Genomic DNA, 18,575 nt, shown 5'->3' on the forward strand with positions numbered 1-18,575 from the left:
TGCATCAGTGGCTTTTCAATTTGTTTATTTAAAGATGGTTTTTTTTATTCTTTATATTTTAAATGACACTCACTGTCAGCTTCTCGTGTGCATAGGGTTGCCAACTTATGAAATCAAAATAAGGAATGCAGAGGTCCAGAATTCACTTGTAAATCCTTTTCGACTGTAGTCAATCAGATATAACATTTTTGTTTTCAGACATTCATTAAGCCAACTGCCATCAGGACTGTCAGTAGCCTTTTTGAACAATGGCAAAGCAGAATCTGTCCATGTATTTTGCAAATACTGTATTACCAGTTTAAAATAACTGTATTATTTTTAAATTGTTCATTAATTACAGAAAGATCTGAAGTGAAAGAATCTTATTGGTCTAACAGCCTAAAAAAAACAGGCTAATCTCCTTTACATTATCAGATGTCCACTGAAAATATCATACAATGCATTGTTTTGTGTTACGAAAAATTAATGTTAATCAATATGAAAATATCTAATGTGATTTTAATGTATAAATAATTACTTTGACTATAAATATTATCTGTGATTTGTTGAGGGAGAATGAAATGTAGTTTCTCCATTATTTCTATCTAAAATCAGAGCTGTAGTTCTCAGTGTTTCAGCGTTGACCCGCCGCTTACAGGAGGGACTGTGACGCCATTGGCTGCTGAACTGAATGGTGGACAGATAACTCTGGCTGCTGATTGGATAAATAAAGGCCGCGACCTATGACCTATGTTCTCTGTTTAGGAGCCGTGGAGAATCTGCCCCACGCTACGGCTAGGAGAGAGCTACGTGTTTCTGTCTATCGCCATAACATTGTGACCCCTTAAAACGGGGCTTTTATATATACACATTATATGTATATAATACATATTTATATTAGTCTATCTAGAAAATACTGACGTTGTGACTTTGAATTTTGCTTCATTAATTTAGCGTGATGCAGTGTCTGATATCACTTCATTTTACCTCTTGAGTGTCTTCCAAAATCCTGCAGGACAGGAGGACGTTCCTGTACTTTTCTCGCTCACATACCTCGTTTGCTCGATTTGAAATTTGTAGCTCTCGTTCCCTTGTCCCTGACGCTGATATATTTGCTGTGATTGGCTGAAAAGTCGTGTGCGTGCGTGCGGCCCTAGGTTTGCCGACCTCTGCGAAGCATATTTTAGTACCGTTTTAATCTGACAAACGTACGTGGGGGTAGGGGGAATAACCATATTCCCCCGTTTGCTACGCCCCTGCTAAACAGGTCAACTTGCTTGCAGGAGAACATCACTGTTGGCTGGTATGGTGCTGAATGAATGGGAAAGACAAAGCCACCATACACCTAGAGAGATACTCCTGGCCACGGATTGCTTTGACATCAAATGCCCATGCTAAGATGGTTGGGAGTTTGTGCTTTTGAGACATTTTAAAGTCTTCAATTGTGTTTGAATAGACACAAAAAGTGTTATCAATCCTGACATACACATCCAGTTTACTGTGACAAACAGCAAAATTAAAGTATCTTTAAGCAATGGCCTATGTTGTTTTTAATGTCCTCATTTACAGGATCTCAAATCAAACTATAACTTACTTAAACTATAACTTATTCTAATTTAGACTAATGAATAAATCTACCCCACACATTCTCAAAAAAGCCATAGATACAATGTGTAAAAACTGAAAAATATTTTATCAAAAAAAACTTGCTTTGCCTGCACTTCACTCACTACCTACCACCACCACATTCTGAATGTTATTAAATTAGTTTGGGTAAACACTAATATAGTTTTCCTTCATTTATTACTGCTAATACCTTGTTAAAAATAGCAATTAAACTACATTAAAAATTAGGGCTGGACAATTATTCAATATATAATCGCCATATAAAATATTTCAATAACAATATGATTTATAAACACATTTTCAATATTTTAAATATACATTATTTACAAAATCTATCACTGACTATTTATTACAGGGCACTGTCATCAGTTCAGCACACTCGGTTTTAGTGGTTTGTATTTGCAGACACATTGCTTAAGATGACATGAAAAAAATGTCACATGGATAAATCTCATTAATGAAACCATTAATATACAATCATTCATTCACTGCACAGCATTTTTCAGGTGGTCCACTCTGACAGGGTAATTTAAAAAAATTTAATTAAAAACCTCAGCACAAAAATAAATAAGTTATAATGCAAATGAAACCAAACATTTATTTAAGGTATATGCTGTGTTGGCTTGAGGTCACATTTCCGTCACAGTGTAACAAAGTACAACAAAAATAATTTGCTTTACAGCATACATTATTTACTTTAACTGAATGTTGTATTAGAGAAAAATATCTGAACAGTCCATCAAGGGAAAATAATTTTTTAACTCTGTATAAAAATATTCACATATTTTCAGATATATCTGGTTAAATTATGCAGGGCAGGGAACTCTGCTCTGAGCCCAGAAACTATAGACTTAGACAATATTCAGCTTTTTCATTGTGCGCCAACGGTCTTTGATATTGACTGCTGTACGGCCTTTGAAAGGGTATAAAGTCTTGATTTTCTCCCATCTGCCTTCTCCATATAAAGCCACTCCTTTCCTCACCCACTCTGATTCTTCCTCTGTCCACTTCTGCAACAGAAAGACCGCCAAAAGTTTTAACAAGTCTCAAAGCAAACAAAGCAGCCATAAACTTGTTATATATTAGCTACTAAACCTGCACTAGCAAATTATACTGAAGTATGTCCCTCAAACTCAGGACATTTATGAGGTTTAAAGAAAGCTTTAAGCCAGCAGTGATAGCAATGTCTAACTGAGATATATCTGTTCTGAGTGTTTATTCAAAATGTCTTACCTTTCTTTTGCCGTGGCTTTCAAGGCTCGATGAGCCTTTTCCTTAAAAAATAAATAAAAAATTTGCCACATGAAACTGACAGGTCTAGTGTAATATGTCTGCATTATATTATCATATATAGTAAAAGAAAGCATATATAGCAGTATAAAATTTTGTGTTGTCAGGATTCTCATATCAAAACATGATGTACTCCAAGTACATTTAATATCTGTAATATCAAAAAGGCACCCCCCAACTGAGTTTATTATATCCCCCATTACTGATTAACTGTATTAAGTCACAGCTGTGTTTAATATTAATAGCTTCTTGCCCCACCACAATTTAAAGTCTGGTCATCAGAAAATGATAAACACTGAATCAAGGAAGATGTGATAAAAATAAAATAAGAAAGTCAAAACACCTCTAGATGTGGAGGCACTAAATAGCGATTCTTCATCACTCCACTCCTCCTGAACTCCAGACATATTCATCCACCTGTTCCATTAAAGACAAAAGTGTACAGTAGTCCCTTTTCATTACCACATGCATTTATATGTGAGGACAACTTACTAGAGTTAAACTTACTAGAATTAAAATACTCTTCCAAAGCTATAATTTTTACTTACTACCACTATTTTTATGATAAATAAATGGCATTACACTGTGGGCTGGCATTACTATAAAATTATAAATTAGTGGTTATAATTCCAGGGCAAATAAATACCTTTTGAAGGTGGACTGATGTCGTTTATCTGTGTGTGGAGAGTTCATCACACTTCCCTCGTCACTTCTGTGCCTGGAGAACACATCCAGTTAACAAATACAGAGTAACTAAATTGACCAAAAAATGTTATTGATATTAAAATATGTGACATTTAAGGGTGGGAGAAAACAGACGCAGAGCAATAATTAGCAAAGATGCCCCCATTGAACATTTTACATTCAGTGTTATATTAACAGATTAGATATTTCATAATCCATAAAATAATGCAGTTTCTTTCTGGGGAAACAATATTTGTCAGTGAATCAAGAGCCTTTTTTCTGACAAATAAAAAATGATGTAAGTTTCAAATAACATTCTATTTCCCTGCTCGTGTAAACTGCTCTAGATGAATTAATTTGTTAAAAATGTAGAATAAAGACATTTCTTAATATTTTACAATTCTTTCGCATTTCAGTGCGTGAAAAGAAAATTTTAAATTTTCTTAGAACTTAAAAAAACTTTTCTTGCCATGTCACAGCACAGTATACTTATATCACAAATTTGTAAATACCTCAATAAATGAGTGTCAAGGCTCAAGTGTTACAGTAGTTTATATTGAGAACTACACTGATTTCTATCCCTACGGCAACTGTGCCCCCAGTGATTTCTAAACATACCAAAAAAAAAGCAGCTCATAAATCTGTGGAATACCTCACCTTTTTGTTTTCTGTTTTTGGGGTTTATCAGGCGTGCAATCAGAGGAAGAAGGTTTGGGAGATGCCCCTCTGCTGGGTGTGGAACAGTGCTCTGGTTCAGTGGGTTGCTCGGGGGACGCAGGCTCTGGTTCACAAGGAATACTCTTTCTGGGGGAAAATACACCCAGCTTCTATTATTTTCAGAACTGAACTTATCACAGTACAAACTCATTTACATGTGTTCACCACATCAGCATGGAAGTTATGTAAGTTTCAATGCAAGGCACTCAATCAAGAAAGCTCAGTTATATCTGTTTGATAGCAGAGTATAATACAGAAATGTATACAATATATACAGCCCATTAAAGGGATAGTAGAGGGTGATATTATGAATGACTCTGTTCTTCAGAGCTTGTGCACAGATATTTGGGTATGTGGAGTGCAAACCAACACACAATCTTTGAAATAAGACAGTCAGGTGTTTTGTGGGCTTTCTAGGCCAGAAAACATGGGTTTCGACATGTGATTAAAATTTAGATCCTCTTATTACATCAAATGCACACTCATTTCCACGTGTTGCTTGAAAACCATCTTTGCAAAGGGCACACCAATTTTTTCCTTGTAAATCCCAGACCCATTAGCATTATAGTGAAGTGAAGAGTTAAGCACTGGAATTGCTCTTTTACTGACTGTACAGACCAGCACCAATTTCTACATTGTTTCCCAGCCTCAGAAAACTGACTTCTTAATATTTAACATACACAAAAAGAAAAAGATTTGAATAATATCTTTAAAATATAAACACTAATCACAATCCTTGCTACACTGACAGCCAGTAGTCATGGAGTTGAGATAAAAAAAGAATTATGACTGATTTTGTACATATATTCAAAAGGCCTAAAAATTAAATTAAATTTAAAAGGTAGGACAGGAGCCCTTGAATTGAACACAGTTTAATTCAGTATTTTTAGAGCATTTCTTTTCATTCAAGGGTCACAAAATGTTCATTACATGAAGAAAACAATGTTGATATGACTGGAGCAATATGCCAAAACACATCTCTTCACTGGAATAGAGAACAAAGTTAGATTACCTGTTGGCAGCTGGCCTGCGGGTTCTCCTGACTGGCGTGGAGTTTGTAGGCAGTGAGCTGAGTGGATTATCTTCACTACATCCTGCTTTCACTGGACTGATATTCTGTGAACAATCTGTGGTTTCCATTTCGCTGGGCTGACTATCATCCTCCATCACTAACTGTGCTACTGTGACAGCGGATACAGCTGCTCCTGGGCTATTCTCATTATTTTCATGAGATGAATTTGGCACATGTGGATTTGTGCTTTCTGAAGCAGCTGAATTAAAATCACTGCTTTGGTATGAAGCTACAACAGAGGCACTACTTGATGTTTGTGCAACGATACCTGTTAATGCATCTAAGCTTACTGCACATACTTGTTCCTGTTCCACTGCCTGTTGTGTGATTTGGTTTTGTCGTAATGGATCTTCACTGAGAATCACAGTGCTAGACTGTCTACTAGAGGTCAGCTCAGCTCTATTGGACTCTGCCTCCAAGGTCCTTTCATTAACCTCTATGCCATTCAACTCGTCCTCGTTGAAACAGTGTTCTCTCGGCGTTTCAGAAAGTGTAAGGTTAAAATCTTGTGCGACAAGGTGCATTTCATCATTCTGTTCTGCCTCCTCCTCCACTTCTTGCTTCAGCTGAGAGAAGGAAGCTGAAACTGAAAAAATCTTGGCAAGTTCTTGATAAACGATCTTCAACTTGCTCAGACACATGCAAACTGATGAACTGCAAAGGACGAGAAAGGGCAAAATATCAATAATGGTATATTTATATATAAATATAAAAACCATGTTGTTCAAGGGTCAGGACCCCCTGATTTGGGTGGTTCTCAGTGCTGCGGTGATACCAACATTATGGCACTGTATTTGTGTGTGTGTGCGTTTCTTATATCAGACACAACAGTGCTGTACCAGACTTTAAAGTCCTCAGTGTCACTGCATGAGAATAGTCCACCAACCAAACATTTCCAGCCGACAGTGACCTGTGACTACAGATAAAGGACTAGAGGACGGCCAACACAAAGTATAGCTAGGAGTGCCTCATGGACAGTGAGTGTTTAAAAACCCAGGCAACTGGTGTGTCTGATCCACTACTACCATAGCATCATACACTAATACATCACCACCACATCAGAGTCACCTAAGCGTTGAGAACAACGCACCACCCATATCTTACCTACTCTACAGTGGTCCTGTGGTGGTTCTGATAATTGAAGAACAGGGTGAAATATATAAATAGAAATCTTTAAACCTTCCCCCCTTATTTGTTTTAAATCCAGATTGGTTAAAATCAAGAGGTCTAATCAGAGTTTCTGTGGGGCAAATCTCATGATATAAATAAAAAAAATGTGAACAGAGTCCAATACCTGGGACCATTTCTGGCTGGTGTGTTTAGTTCAGATTTCAGTGGAGAATGATGTTCTCTAAACGTCTGGTCATTTGTCTGTTGTGTGTTCTGCACGGTTCTGCTCTGAAAGGACGGCTGCACACGCTCTGTCTGAACTGCTCCAGAAACTCCAATGTTCAAAAACTTTAAATAAAAATTGAGAGAATTTTTACAACGATAAAACCCAATTCATTGAAAAGTAATAGTAAAAGTCTGGTGTGTGACGTCATATTGCAATGCCTATGAACTTCACATGACTGGCTTTATAGGTAGGCAAATACTTTTTAAAAGAGGTTGCACATATTTTTAATCATTTCACAGATATGTTCATGTTAGGAAAGATAGGCCTATAATGTACATTGCAATTTTCAATAAAACTATTTTGCTCTTGACTGAGGAGAATAATTGTGGTAATAGATCCTGATCATTTTTAATCCAGTGGTTCCCAGCATGGGGGGCTATTACAAGAGGGTACAGTAAGGCAAGTTAATAAATATACAATGGAGAAAAAGGTGTGTGCATGTGTCAGAGTTACAGAGAGCTTGAAAACATTCCTACCTCCTAGGGGCACTGCAGAAAAACTTGTCTTTTATTTTAGAATGCAAAAGTAAAATACACATTCTCTATTAGATAACAACTTATCATCATTCAAATCCTAAATAAATAAATAAATAAATAAAATGAAATGAAATGAAATGCTGACCTTGTCTAGAGAAGGCTCTGGAAGGGTGTAGAGTTTATCAATGAAGTCCAGCATGTCCTGTTTAAATTCACTGTATGATGATGATGTAATCACAGAATGTCTGTTGCATTTCTTTTTAATCAGATCCTCAAACAGCTTTTTCTACAGAGAAAGACCAAGGTGAAACTTCAGATTAGACCATTAACTGGAAAGATGCAAGTTCACATTTAAACGAACCAACAATATAAAAAATCATCATGTAGGGCACTGCATATAAGTCTACCTGTAGTATTTATTACCAAACTGTCTTTTATAGTAATTTACCTTTCCTGCTGAATCCTTTCCTTTGGGAAAGTGCTTGTGCAGCATGTCCGCAGCTTTTTCAAATTGTTCATTCTTAATGCAGACAATAACAAGCTGTAATAAATACAACCAGTGTTAAATACAATCTGAAATAGCACGCCCTAATACCAAAAAGAAACCCTTAAATATCATAGTCATAAGATGGCTGAAAATCGTTTTTAGATTAAACATTAACCAATAAATGAACTTCTATAGTTAATGGATTCAAACTGATTGTTGAATATATCATTTCAACACTAAATAAATAGCAGTTCCAATTTGAATAGAATGAATTACATTTTACATTTAAGGCATTTAGCAAACGCTCTTTTCCAAAGTGACTTACAAAAGGGTTAAAGCACTGACAAAAAAAATCATTGAACTTTGCCTTACTTAAAGAAAACATGCAAGATTAAGTTTTATCAATGTTCACAGAGACAACATTAGAAACACTGCATATTCCAGTCTATTAATCAAAGTTTTGTTTTGTTGGTCATGCAGCAGAAGTTTTTAACAAGGCTTATATTCAAGATATGTTTAAAAAGACACAATTTCTTGGGGCTACTATACATAATTCAGATAATGCTAAGTTCCAAATTGGATGTATAAAAATATTTACAGTTTTTTCACAGCTCAGCAACCAAAATTCTGAATTGGATTGTAAGCTTCATATTTGACAGGTCAGTTATAGGATTGGGTTTAAAAAGAGCATCTCTGAAAGCTTTTCAGAATATAAAAGACACAGAGGGGTTCACAAATCTGTGAAAAACTGCATGGGCAAATAATAAAACAATAAGAATCCAGAGGGACAAAACCAATACTGGCTGGCTGTGAACACTGGGCCCTCACCATTTCCCTGATTGAGATGTGCACTCGCTCCAAGTCTTTCTGGGGAACAACCATTTCTGCACAGATGTCTTCAAAGATCTTCAAGGCAGACTCTAGCGGTATTAGGCCATTCTGAAATGAAACACCTACAAAACGAGTAGAATCACAGTACAAGAATGAATACAATGAATTAAATAAACAAAAAAATATCAGCTTAAAACCAAACTTGTTTGCTTGGCTCACCAGGTATGTTTCCATCATTTATTCGTGACAGAAACTGCATGAAACGCAGTTTGATCATCATTTCATCACAGTCTCCACAGATGGGTCTGACCACCAAAGCTGTATTAAAGTAAAGAGTAGGTCAAAGTTTCGTAACATACACAGTGAAACGAAATGATATGTTTGTACAAGTACAACTGCTGTGTTTAGCTGCAATACAATGTAAAATAAATTATCCAATCACCACACACATACATACGAAACATGTGATTGGGTGGGGGAGGTTGTAAAACTATGCATAAGCCTGTATGCCAGTTTCCAGCATATAGAAATGAATTGGAGGACCACTCTGCACCTCATTAACGTAAATGAATGTAAGTTTCAAATCAGCCTATACAAGTTCATTTAGACCTTAGAACCACAAATGCTTTGAATAAATATAATTAACTCACATTTAAATATAGGTAACTGTATTTGGTGCAGCATATTTAACTATCACTTACTTTAAAACAGAAAAATTATTACACACAAGTCCCATTTGAAAAAAATGTATATAAAATGTTGATATTTGAGCTGCAAACCTGTGCCATATTTACTTTGATTTCAAAAATACCCAAAAGCGTGACATATTTTGCAGAAATTCATTGGACTGCAGTAGATTGCTCTGTGTGGAAAATGTCAACCCAAGACCAACCTTTGACATGTACCTACCTAATTTTAAATCATAAGTAACAATTATCTTACTTCTACATACAAAAACCAACCTGGCCTGTCAAAAGTTTTATAACCATTATATAAATTTAAAAAGGTAAATAAAGCAAGTTGGTATCTGTAACTCCAGTGTATTCATGAAGAACCCTACTCAGATACAGTGTGAAATATATCATGCACGTTTACAAATGGAACTTGGAGACATAAAAAAGGTGGTCACAAAAAAGTAGAAATGCAGAGGGTCCCGAGGTTCAGCATCTACCAGTAGAACCACTTATATTTTGAAGGTACATTTGTAGTTTTAAATAAAATGTTTAAGCTCCAAATGCTCCAATGCAACAAAATAATATTTAGCATTATAACACTGGGTATTGATGGACCGAACTGATTACAAAGATAATGCTAATTGTTTATTTGTTGAAGAGTAGGTAAATATTAAACACTCGGTATAAACATAAAACGGGAAGTTGAACACTAAAATAAACATGGTCCCTTATTGGAGTATTCAGTTCCACCTTAAATTTTATTACAATCAGGCAGAAGTTATACGTGTTTAACTACTGCACCATTTAAGGTGGAACTAAAATTTCCAATGCGCTGGGGAAGGAGACAACTCGAGCTTGGTATCTAGTGTTAACTTTGTATTCGGTGTGATGATCAGGTTCTTATACCTTCGATAAGGTTCCTGAACTGTGTAAAACTGCTGTAATCTCCATTTCGAAACGCGTCGACAGCTCTGAAAACATAGAAGTCAAAAACCCATCTGTTTATCGTCTCTTCATAGCTGCGCCTTGTTGTAGCGACCGCCATGTTTGCCCCACTCTTTCGCAGTGATGTCCAATTCATGAAGGAATCATTTTTGGAACCGATTCATTTTCAACGAGTCCGTTGAATCGGTTAAAAATCCGAGTGAATCAAACTTTTAGCAATACGTACTTTATAGATTAAATTACTTTAGTAGAATTTAGCTAATGTAATTGCAAATGTTAACCAATATTATAATAGCATGAAATAACAGTTTTGAAATGACCATTGCGAAGTAGCAATATTCTCCATGTTTGTACCGATCTACTAAGACTCTGAAGTCATCAGTCTTATCTGCAAAGGGACGGTGTGGCTGCAAGTTTTTTATTCCAATAAAGCAGATTACTACCTGCCCAACATCGGCCCTTTACGGATTCATTCATTGTCTATAACTGCATATCCAGTTCAGGGATGCGGTGGATACAGAGCCTACTAAGAATCACTGGGCACAAGGCAGGAACATAACCTGGAGGGGGTGACAGTCCTTCACAGGGCTACACACACTCACACCTATGGAAATTTTTTTGAGTGGCCAATCCACCTACCAACATGTGATTTTGGACTGTGTGAGGAAACTGGAGCACTCAGAAGAAACCCACATGGAAACGGGGAGAAAGTTCGAGTGGGACTTGAACCCACAACCTCAGGATCCCGGAACTTGTGTGACAGTGACACTACCTGCTGCACCATAGTGCCGGCCTCCTTTACAGATTATACTCTAAGCAATTAATATGCATACAAATTTTTAGACAACTACAAGCAGGCAATACATATTGTTCAAATTCTCTGTAATAAATCTGACTCACTATATATTAAAAGTCCCAAAATGCACTGCAAACTAGTTTACAGAAGAAATATGTTACCGAGAGTTATGTGTAGCTGGAAGATAACTGATTTGTTTATGTGACAAAAATCCAGCATGCTTTTATAACTGCAGTGTTCAAGTCTTGTTGGTCCTTCTATGTATGTTCCCTGGTGTCAGATGAGTATGTTGTAAACAGTGAACCATTATAAACACAACTGGAAACTGACCAGCCAAGCCTCAATATAATGATTCTTGAATGTGTCCAACTCAATATGACAGACTAAATTAAACTGCTCTTTAATTACCTGTTTTCCATGTTTGACTAAGAATGAATCATAACTCATAAGAGCTGGACCCAGCACAATTTATAGAAATTAAGGAATTAAGTAAATTATGATGTTCATAGTGTGTATTATGATTAAACGCCATAATAATACAGTGTACCTCGTTGAATTCACATATTTCCTGTTCACACCTCATATTAACAATGAGTAACCTGATCACAAGAAACTGACAAACTGCAATGTGTTTTGTATCTAGCATATTATTTGCATCGTGAATGGCCATTTGTGATGAGATTTCTTATATAAGTTTCACTCAAATGTCCACTTTAATTTACTATATCACTCCTTGAATGCATTTGTTTTCAGGCTGAAATGTCTTGAAAATCTTTGCTCAGGTTCCAGTATGGGCTATTTAAAATTTTTTCAATTGTGTATTTTTTCATGTGGGGCAATAACACAATTGATATCGACTGTATTTTGATACTGTAAAGGTTGCATCAAGATACATTTCATATTACAAATGTGATGTAGCCTGAAGGTGGCTTTACTGATAAGATAAAGATGCATATCTGAGGCTCATTCCACCCTGTTCACACTTAGTGCTGACCACTTAGTATCTGATCACACCGGACATATATTAAAGTCCTTTTTATTAGTTGTTAACCTTCCTGCTGATATTGTGAAAATATGTGCTGAAGTACATGACTAGATACAGATTTGAGTTCACAAAAGAAATGTATTTTTTAAAATAAACAAATCAGTTAAATCGGGCTTCTGATTCTCTAAACGGACAGTTCAAAAGAATCGGATGTGGAAAAGAATCAGACTTTTCATCTCAACTATGGTTGTTAAAAGGCGGGAAATTCCAAGTACATTCTACGTCCAGGAGTTGAGGGCGGGGTTACACTGCGCTACATTCACAACGCAGCTCCGCCAGAACCTCATATAATTAAGCAAAACTGGGGGGAGTTAAAAATGATGATTATTTTTAAATGTAAGTTATTCGGTGGTTTTAGAAGATTGCTAAGCCCAGTTTATTCATCTATATTTTACTTTTCTTTAGACCCAAGGAGTCAACACAGTCAACACTGAACAAAAAAAAAAAACATTCAACACTCAGTCAACACATATGAGAAGCGGGAGACAAACGCCGACAGCATACTCTCAAGAAGGGTCAAAACTAATATAATTACTATTATTATATACATTTTTAAGAGCTTGCATTTTTGGTGCCCCCCGAAGTGCGTGATCTGCGTGGGCACTGCTCTTAAGTTGGGAGTCTCAACCAGGACTGACCGCCCACATGGAGGACTGCATTTGCCAAGGGTTCACCCAGGATACAGTGCCAATCCATATCTGGGCATACACACAGTCATTCATGAACACACCATCACTGACAACATAGCAAATTCAAACCTCCATGTTTTTGAATTGTTGCACTGTGAAGGACTGGCGCCCCCTCCAGGGTGTATTCCCGCCTTGCGCCCAATGATTCCAGGTAGGAATCCCACAGCGTGGATCCAGGTGGACCCACAGCGACCCTGAACTGGATAAGCGTTTACATTCGGGGAAACACAGTAAAAAGGGTTTTTTTACTTTTAAAATATCAATATATAAAAAAAGAGCCTTCTTTAGATTCTTACTGTACATGACAAATACATTTGGCCACAATTTTGGGTCTTACAGTGAATGACCAATTTATATATAATCACTGCTGTTTAAGGCCCTATTAAAGCACTATTTAATGCAATGTCCATTGGACATGACTCGTACTAAGGACGTAATTTGAAAAAAAATGCCCTGCTTTTGCACATGAAGATCCGTTTTAATGCAAACGCGTTTAAATTGAAACAGTTGAGACTTTCTTTTGAAAAAAAGGCAATAAAAAAGGTTAAACTGTGTAGTCCTGTGAATATAAAACCAACTTTACCGCGGTATATAAATACTATTTCGTTCAGCCTGTTCTTGACTTTGACACAATTATGGACTCCTGTTTCCGCGTATGATTTTCATTTGTTGCTGTGTTGATGTTTCATTTGTTGCTGTGCACAACACATGCTGCTTTGAGACTTCTCTCCTGACATGCTGACGTTGTCCGTGGTCCACCCCATGTTGGTCCACCCAACATTTTGCAAAGGATAAACGCCCAATAATCTCTGAATACGTTATTTTTCCTACCCGTTTTCTGTATAGCCCCGCCCTGCTGTTTGGAGCCCTGTTTTACAGGTTTTTCCTAATATCGTGCGCCGTGCTGCGCTCTGATTGGGTAATAGTTCACACGTCTGGCGGTATTAGCCAATCCAAGCGTAGAAAGGCGGAGTCACCGGAAAACGGGTGTGGAGAAAATAATGCCACGCTCCAAGCTCTTCATCACAAGAGTTGTTTGATTCTAGAAATGTTGGAGTCGACTCAGATTCTGATTCAAAAGACGGAAGTCGTTTTTGATTCTAAGGATTGTATATACATTTTTGTTGGTACCAGCAGCTGACGTGTCATGGCTTTAGTACTTTATTTTAGATTTTTAATAATTCAAAAATAGAACTGCACACAGTCAGTTACGTTACTGAGTACTTAAGAATGTTTGAGCTGCTACTTTTGGAATTTTAAAGTACTCGTTATAAGTACTTTAAATTGTAACTTAGAGATAATAAAGTTATAATACTGACATGTATTGGCTATATTGTATGTGCTGTATTAGAACGTCACTGTGTGCAGAATCAATTCTGAAGATTTGGAGTCGACCCTAAATTACCACAAGCCTTTAAACGAGAATCGGTTCTTTTGGAAAGTTTTTTTTTTCACAGCTCTACATACATCTCACAACATCCAGTGTTGTGTTCTTAAGCCACGCACACACATTGCTGAGGAGCCACGAACAGACAATGGCAGCGAAAAACAGAAATAAAAACTCCAACTCAAACGAAAAAACGCCCGCAAACCAACAAGATGACGTGGCGAAGAAAAGTAAAGTTGTTAAAACGGACAGTGCCTCGGTTCCGAGTTCTGGGTCCAGCTCTGGAAAACTGAGCAAGCTGATATCTGGACTGTGTTATTTGGTTTTAATCTCCGGGGCTGGATTTGCATCGTTTTATTTGCAGCAAATTTTAACTGAGGTGAACCAGATAAGCGTGCGGAATAAAGAATCAGTGCAGAAGAACTCAGAGATGGTCCACAATGTTGAACAGGCTCTTCAACAGGTAAACCCCTTCAGCTTCAGGCCTGGTAAACTGGTAGGATGATAAACAAAACTAAAGAGTTTCTTGTTTTTCTGAGTGAATTTTAAGTTAATTCTCAGCAGTGACCAATAGTTTAAATATTTTATTTCACTTCACATCTTTATAATTGTTTGTTATTTTTATTTCTTCAGCTTAACATACTGCAAAAAAGTTGCCTCAAGTTTTACACATACTACATTATATATTTTTTAATTAATTATAAATGCCAGTATGTTCACTTTAGTAAATAAACCTTACATGAAGATTAATTTCTTTCAATGGATGTGTGCTTTGCACTTGGGGAAACTAGGAATACATGAAATGTATGGATTTTTTTAATGGGTTTTTAAACTTTTGCACACAACTGTGTTTCTGTTGAGCTGCATATATTGGACATGATGAAGAAATTGAAAAAATGGACCGTTTTAAACCGAGGAAATACATCAGGAGGTCCCCCTCCCCCTCCCCTATTAATTCAACGATGAGCTGGCAGAAAAGACCACTTATTCAGGCCTATACACTGTCAAGACAAGAACTACAAGTATATATTTGCAATATTATGATATTTTACTCTCTTGTGAGCATGTTTGGGCTCTGTAACAATCATGTTTTAATACAGTTGAGACAATTAGACCATCATTAATCCAGTTTAACTGGTTTGATGGTATTTTGCACAAGTCCCATTTTAAATGTGGCACTACTAGTACATCATGTGTTAACAAGAAGTATTTCTGTAATTCATAAAATTACTTTGCACTGTAGTTATTCAGAGATGCATTGATTCAGGTTTGGGGGAAACTTCAGACCAGTTTACACTGGATTAGCTGTAAGAATCTCTCCACCCACTTCTGTGTGCTCCTCAGTGCCACCTCAACATTGTGATTTTCTGTGGTTGTTCTGATTTGTGTCAACTAATTTATTGATATTATAAATAGGTGGTTTGATGGTGGTTCAGAAAAACATGAATTGAAAAATTGCTGTGTGATATCTCTTTAACCTTGTTCAGTGTCTTTGTTCCAGTGTGTATGAATGAAACACATACACAATAGCATGCAATATATAGAAAGGAATATCATTTTTCACAGTCCTGAGAAATAAATGCTCTTCTACTCTTCAGGCACCAACTAAACCCATTAGTTTCTACATTTGTATAATAAATATGCTGAATCCTAAATCATAAGACTGAAGATGTAGAACCTCGGGTTCCCTAAAAAAACCTTTAGGATGGGCTTTTAAATAAAACACTTATAAATGAGATGTTCAAATGTGAAGAACATTTTTTAAAATGATCTCCACACAACATGCAGTTTACCAATGAAATGTTTCTTGTAGAATTAGTAGTATAGTGTATTTTAAGGTTATCATGATAACATGTGCTAAAATGTGTTGCTTGGAGCATACTGTGAATATCCTAAGACCAAAATTAAATTATCTATCCCCTCTTGTTAAATCTTAGAAAGATAATCCATAGGAAGAACAGTTTATTTATAAGAATTTAGATAAACCATATGAATTATACATGTATTAAATGCTATGCAACTCCTTGTTTTCTAGGTGAGCTCTATGAAGTCTTCTCTGGATGGTTTAGAGGCTTCTGTGGCCCGAACTCAGGCTGAGGTGGAGATCACTAACCGGGCTGTAAGGAAGAGTGAAACTGAGACCAGACGTGTTGAGGAAGTAGTCCAAAAACTCCAGAATGAAATCCTCCGTGATCTCTCTGAAGGAATCCAGGAGGTGAAGGAGGCACGGGAGAATGATTTCTCCTCCCTGGAGCGCACCCTGGAGGATCGATTGGCTGAACTCAGCCGCTCCATTGCTGACAGTGTGGCAGAGTTCGCTGGGGCCCAGGGTGAAGCCCAAACACAACTCAGTGAGCTCAAAGCCAGGCTTGAGGAACACAACGACCCAGATCTCCTCAAACATGAGCTCACATCCATTACCACCACTGTAGCTGAGCTGCATACTGCCAGTGAGGTTGCTGATGGAAACATGGGAGTCCTCAGGGAGCAGATTGCATCAGTAGGGGCAGAGCTACAGACTAGGAACAAGGAAGTGGCTTCCTTGTCAGAAGAGATAGAAGCAGTGAGGTCTCTAGTGCAAAGCACTGCTGGAATGTTGAGACAAGAAGTGTCCACATCTCAGGTCAGTGTGCAGGCCATGGCTGACCGACTCCAAAGCCTGCAGGATGGGCAGGATCAGGTCAAGGAGGGCCTCCAGAGCCTGGAGCAGGAGCTGAGATTAGAGCTATTAAAAGTTCAGAAGAAAGGTGATGATCTGGAGGTCCGGCTGAAATCTGCAGAAGATAGCACAGAAACACTGGCAACATCAGCCTTAGAGCAGGCAAACAGACTCGAAGCACTTCTCGCCAAATACAACTCTCTTGAGAGCTCTCAAGCTGCCCAGAGCAATGTGGTCAAAAAGGAAAGTCAGGCACTGAAAGAAGAGCTGGAGGCGTTGAAGAGCACTCTGGGGGATCTACAGATCAGTGTTGATTCTTTAGAAGGTACCAATAACATGTTAGAAGCAGTGGAGCAGAAGCTGGATAATCTTGGAGATGGACAGGCTTCAGAAACAGATTTACAATTTGAGGAATCGGAGAGCCATAGGGAGGAGGAATCTGAGAACTCTGTAGCGAATGAAGAGTCAGTGAATGAGGAGGTTGTTGAGGAAACAGAAAAAGAAGAATCAGTGAATGAGGAGGTTGTTGAGGAGGAAACAGCAAATGAAGAGGCACTTGAGACAGTAATGGAGGAGGAGATAACAGTTGAGGAAGAGGAGGAAGAGGGGCATTGAGCAAAAATCTTCAGTGTCCTCCATTAGAACAAACAGGGATAAGATAAGCTGTCAGGAAAAGGAGACTGTGAATCAGAAAAATACATTTTTGGCACTGTAGTTTCTTCTCCCTGAACTTTGGTTATGATGCTGATACAGGTTGTCTTCCAAACCCAAGTGAAATTTTTTGAATGTGTCATCATTGTTTATTTTCCAATAAAATATTTAAAATATAAATAAATTGCTAAGATTTATTATGCTATTTATGTACTCTAATCTGCATATAAAGTAGGATGAATACTTGTATATAATTACATATCCTAGTTCCAGAAAATTTAGGACATTTTGTAAATTGCAATACAATCTAGAATCTCTTTTGTTTATAAAAAAAAATCATGTGAGAACTGAGAATACCAATTGTTGAATTTTGCATTTTTGCCCATTTTGGCTTGATACAAGACTTCAGCTTGTATCAAAAGTCTGCGGTTTCCTGATTGTCCTCTTCGTGGTGTGCCATAAGAGGCAGGTCTGGACTGCAGACAGGTCAGTTGAGCATATACATGCTGTTTCAATGAAGTCACATTGTTTTAGCAGGAACAAGATGAGGCTTGGCACCGTCTTGCTGAAATAACCATGTACTGCCCATGAAAAGATGTCATCTTGACAGCAGTATATGTCTCTTTGCCTACTATCAATGGAAAATTCAAATATATCTTGAACGTTATATATAATTTTCACTTTTTTTCAGTTACAAAAAAGCTTAAAAGTAACACAACACAAATTTAGATTTTTACTCCATTTTACAAAATGTACAAACTTTTTTAGAAATTGTATTTCTAATACTGCAGTAGTCTTGCACTGCTAGACTATCTGGGAAGATTCTGGTACCTTTTGACACTTAATATGGCCAAGAACTGCTTACTATAGCAGCAAAAGAAATTTGACTGAAACCCAAAAGGACCAATCACAAGTCTGCTATTTTGGCATGATATGTGGAGGCAGTCTTTAATGTTTGACCAGTAGCAGAACCAATATAAATACATGGAAGTGCATATACGCAGATGTGCAGACAGCCAATCAGAATGGAACTGGCAGAATCGTGACAGTGAAGCCAGATTCATGCTCTGAAGGCATCAGACACTCTGTCAACTTGTGGGTGGGCAGAGACTTAATACCGCAGATACTAGGGAGTATAACTATTAAAAAAATAAAAAAAACTATCGCAGAA

At 37.2% G+C, this 18,575-nt stretch overlaps 2 protein-coding genes across 2 annotated transcripts; one reads left to right on the forward strand and one right to left on the reverse strand.

Moving 5' to 3' along the window:
• Positions 1–1,963: 1,963 nt before the first annotated feature.
• On the reverse strand, positions 1,964–10,284 carry terfa (telomeric repeat binding factor a). The gene is made up of 12 exons (XM_066668244.1): positions 10,139–10,284; positions 8,778–8,876; positions 8,556–8,680; positions 7,689–7,781; positions 7,386–7,526; positions 6,663–6,826; positions 5,309–6,022; positions 4,237–4,383; positions 3,542–3,613; positions 3,239–3,312; positions 2,839–2,879; positions 1,964–2,615 (listed from the first exon to the last, which is right to left on the reverse strand). Exons 1-12 carry the CDS (start codon positions 10,275–10,277, stop codon positions 2,457–2,459), a joined length of 1,968 nt encoding a protein of 655 aa, XP_066524341.1. The 5' UTR covers positions 10,278–10,284; the 3' UTR covers positions 1,964–2,456.
• A 3,870-nt stretch (positions 10,285–14,154) lies between these two features.
• Positions 14,155–17,557, forward strand: ckap4 (cytoskeleton associated protein 4). The gene is made up of 2 exons (XM_066669327.1): positions 14,155–14,557; positions 16,130–17,557. Exons 1-2 carry the CDS (start codon positions 14,243–14,245, stop codon positions 17,366–17,368), a joined length of 1,554 nt encoding a protein of 517 aa, XP_066525424.1. The 5' UTR covers positions 14,155–14,242; the 3' UTR covers positions 17,369–17,557.
• The last annotated feature ends 1,018 nt before the right edge of the window (positions 17,558–18,575 follow it).

The sequence above is a fragment of the Hoplias malabaricus genome, chromosome 4, assembly GCF_029633855.1.
Source record: "Hoplias malabaricus isolate fHopMal1 chromosome 4, fHopMal1.hap1, whole genome shotgun sequence".
Taxonomy (NCBI): Eukaryota; Metazoa; Chordata; class Actinopteri; order Characiformes; family Erythrinidae; genus Hoplias; species Hoplias malabaricus.

Bases quoted from the DNA above. Each gene is read 5' to 3' on its own strand.
- terfa (XM_066668244.1), bottom strand. From the start codon at position 10,277: ATGGCGGTCGCTACAACAAGGCGCAGCTATGAAGAGACGATAAACAGA. The intron at 8,681-8,777 runs GTGAGCCAAGCA...CTCGTTTTGTAG, and splicing joins AAATGATGGAAACATACCTG to GTGTTTCATTTCAGAATGGC. The intron at 2,616-2,838 runs GTAAGACATTTT...TTTCTGTTGCAG, and splicing joins AAAGCCACGGCAAAAGAAAG to AAGTGGACAGAGGAAGAATC.
- ckap4 (XM_066669327.1), top strand. From the start codon at position 14,243: ATGGCAGCGAAAAACAGAAATAAAAACTCCAACTCAAACGAAAAAACG. The intron at 14,558-16,129 runs GTAAACCCCTTC...CTTGTTTTCTAG, and splicing joins TTGAACAGGCTCTTCAACAG to GTGAGCTCTATGAAGTCTTC.